The 2898-nt window shown below is 45.9% G+C and overlaps 1 protein-coding gene across 4 annotated transcripts in view; it reads right to left on the bottom strand.

The window, feature by feature from the left end:
- Window positions 1-1617, bottom strand: part of MPV17 (mitochondrial inner membrane protein MPV17) — a 12391-nt gene extending 10774 nt beyond the window's left edge. For 2 of the 4 annotated variants that reach the window (XR_002123364.1, XM_019637142.1), the window contains exons 1-2: window positions 1551-1615; window positions 1013-1087 (exon numbers count right to left, since the gene is read on the bottom strand). Coding sequence is in view for 3 of the 4 variants with exons in the window: in XM_019637142.1 (XP_019492687.1) it covers window positions 1013-1082 (70 nt within the window). In the remaining variant the exon portion in view is untranslated. Of the gene's footprint in view, window positions 1-1012; window positions 1088-1550 lie in introns of all 4 variants that reach the window. The other 2 variants (XM_019637268.1, XM_019637067.1) reach the window with 2 other exon arrangements.
- Window positions 1618-2898: the final 1281 nt, after the last annotated feature.

Raw genomic sequence — 2898 nt, 5'->3', positions numbered from 1 at the left:
ATATATATATATATATATATAGTCATGGGACGTGGAATATAGTGTGGGAGTGGAGTCAAGGGAATTGTAATAGATATGTATGATATTGGGAGGAAGTGGGACGGCGGATTGGGGGAGGGGGGTTGTCACTTCGAGAGGTAAAAAGTAGAACTATTGCACTGTGTTGTACAGCTGAAACTAATACTAAAAAATGTGTATTTCATAATAAAAAATCATTAAAAGAAAATATGTCCTCAATAAGATATCGAAGAAAATTTAAAAAATAAAAAAAATGTGTATTTCATAATAAAAAATAATTAAAAGAAAAAAAAGAGTTTAGGTATAAATCCTCAAAAAAAAATAAAAAAGAAAGAAAAGCAAAAGAATGATATAGGCAAAACTCAGGAAAGTGTTTATCACTTGGGGTATATGAATTAGGGACAGGGGTTCAGGGGGGGTCTCAAAGCTGAGTACTCTCATACAGAAGTATTCAGTTTTAATGCTATTTAAACTGCACATACATGTCTTAATCATTTTCTGTATGTTAAAATATATTTCACAATAAAAAATACTAAGAAAAATAAGCTGGGGTAAGAGTCCTGATTTCAGCACTTATTAGGTGTATGATCTAATGTGAACTCAAGTAATCCCAGCTCGCAGACTTTGTGGGGACTCTGAAGTAATGTGTGTTGAAGTGATTTGCACACTGTAAAATGTTAGAGGAGCTCTTGTTATGGCTAGTTTTGTAAGTTAAGGCCTCCTGGGGCAATGCCTTTATCTGGAAGGGAAGGCTCCTCAGCTTTTTGAGGACTTTCAGATCCTACTTTACAGCTAGGCCAACTATGCATATCCCTTTCGGCCTTCGGGACCCCGCCTCTAAAATGGACTGGGGACATCTAGGGACGAAAGACAGCCAACCCTTCAAGGGGGCTGAACAGAAGCAAAAAGTGAGGCAGCAAAAAGTGGTGGGGCAAGCTTTTGCCTCCCCAGTTAGCCTGCTCTGGTCCCACTCAGGTCCCAGAGGTACACTCACCAGCAGTCAGGACCTGTACTTTCCACGGGTGAGCAGTCAGGGCTCGCTGGTATGCTCGCCAGAGTGCCATGCTTCCTGTCAAGCCAAGAGACCGGGTCACCCCCCTAGGTCACTCCCCCTCAAATAAAGAGACGCTTGACTTTCCCTTGTGCCCACTCCCCCTCCTCCTAAAGGGGCGGAGGCCTCTGGAAGGAAACTTCCTGAACGGCTTCCTGTCACAGAAGTCGCATGAGACAATCAGGGAAGAGAGGAAGGCGGTGAGCAACTGTGGAATCCCGGTGGCAGCCACCCGCATCCCATCCCCAGCCCTCAAGCTGGGCCACTTGGGGGGGTGGGCCTCCTTCCCGACGTAGGCAGTCTGAACAGGTTTGCTCTGGCTTTCATCCAGAGCCTGGTCGGTCCCGATTCAGACTCTTAACGGGAACCAGCCCGCATCCCTCCTGAGTCCAGTGCCACTAGAAACTGGGCCTGGAATTGTCACATGCGGTGTGGGCGCTTGGAGATCTGAACCCGTGACCGCGGAACAGAGGCTACTCACCTGGGCGCGAGCTCAAGGCCTCCCACGTGACCTGAGCGGGCGGAGACTTCCGCCGTGAGCCCCGCCCCTTCCGCCTGGCTGGCCCGGGGGATTTCCCCTGCAGCCGGAGCCGAAATGGGAAGGGACTGAACGCTAATACCCATGGAAAGCGGCTCAACTGTCTGTGAGCAACCCTTTTCCAAGTGGACTGAGCCAGGTCTTGGTGTGGGCCCCGGCTGTCATACTTGCCATCTGGGTCTGACCTCTGCCTCCTGGTCTCTCTCCCTGATGCCCTGGCTTCTCAACCTGTGTAGAACCTCATTTTTCCCATGCCCTGGAACTGACCAGGGTCCTGATTTCCTTCTCAGTCTCAGCTGAGAAACTATAAGCGATAGTTGTGTACTTACTTTTTTAGTGTCTCTAGGTTCTTCAGTAGTCTCAATTGTGAGCTCCTGAATGGGTGGAATTGGGTCTTGTCCTTGTAGCAACTAGTTCAGTGCTTTGACCACAATAACGTCTAGAAATGCTACGTAAAAATGGCTCCTCCATGGAAAGCATTGGGATTACAGAACTGGTTTAGGTACTGGTTTCCTAACTAGAGGGCTGTGCAGCCTTGGTCATCACTAGATTTGAACTTAAGTTTCCTCATCTGTAAAATGAGGGGGGTGGACTTTGTTCCCCAAACTGGGCCCCAGTTCTAGGGGTTTGTTTGTGAGGGTGTCTATCACTAGATTCTTCACTTCAACTTTAAAAATATGTATTTCTAGAAAGAGCCACTTTTAAACAAAGGGGACCACAACTAAAAGTGTTTGTAAACCAATAGGTTCAGTGATTTTTTTTTTAAGTAATGAAAGAGCAGTTTATTAGAAGAAAAAGTACACTTCAAAGAAATAGAAGTGGACCCGAGCAGAAAGCAGTGGCTCAAGGGCCCATTATTAGAAGAGAAAGGACACTCCAAAGAGTTTGGAACAGGCCGAGCAAAAGGAGCTCAAAAGGCTGGTGTTAATTACCCTCTCCAGCTCTAAAATCTTGTGAATATAGTGCAACATCCTTTTTAGGGCGGAGAAAAATCCTACAAAATTCCTGGCAATGGGTATGTCAGCCTGGCAGCCTTTGCTTAACTATATCAAAGGAACCCACACTTCAGGAGGCAGCTATATCTGACCCTTTAAGGTTCTGTACCTGGCTACCTCCAGCCCCAACTGACTCAATTTCTACATGATTAAGGCAGGGAGAATCCTTGTCACAGATACTGGAGAAACACAATAAGGAAACAAGAGAATTTGATGTTACATTTAACTAAAGGCTCCTATATGCAAAACACCGTGCTAGACGAGTGAATATACACTAGTAAATATAATAGACCAAA

This window comes from Hipposideros armiger, unplaced genomic scaffold, assembly GCF_001890085.2.
Source record: "Hipposideros armiger isolate ML-2016 unplaced genomic scaffold, ASM189008v1 scaffold_0, whole genome shotgun sequence".
Taxonomy (NCBI): Eukaryota; Metazoa; Chordata; class Mammalia; order Chiroptera; family Hipposideridae; genus Hipposideros; species Hipposideros armiger.
This window is presented reverse-complemented; position numbering and strand designations above follow the sequence as displayed.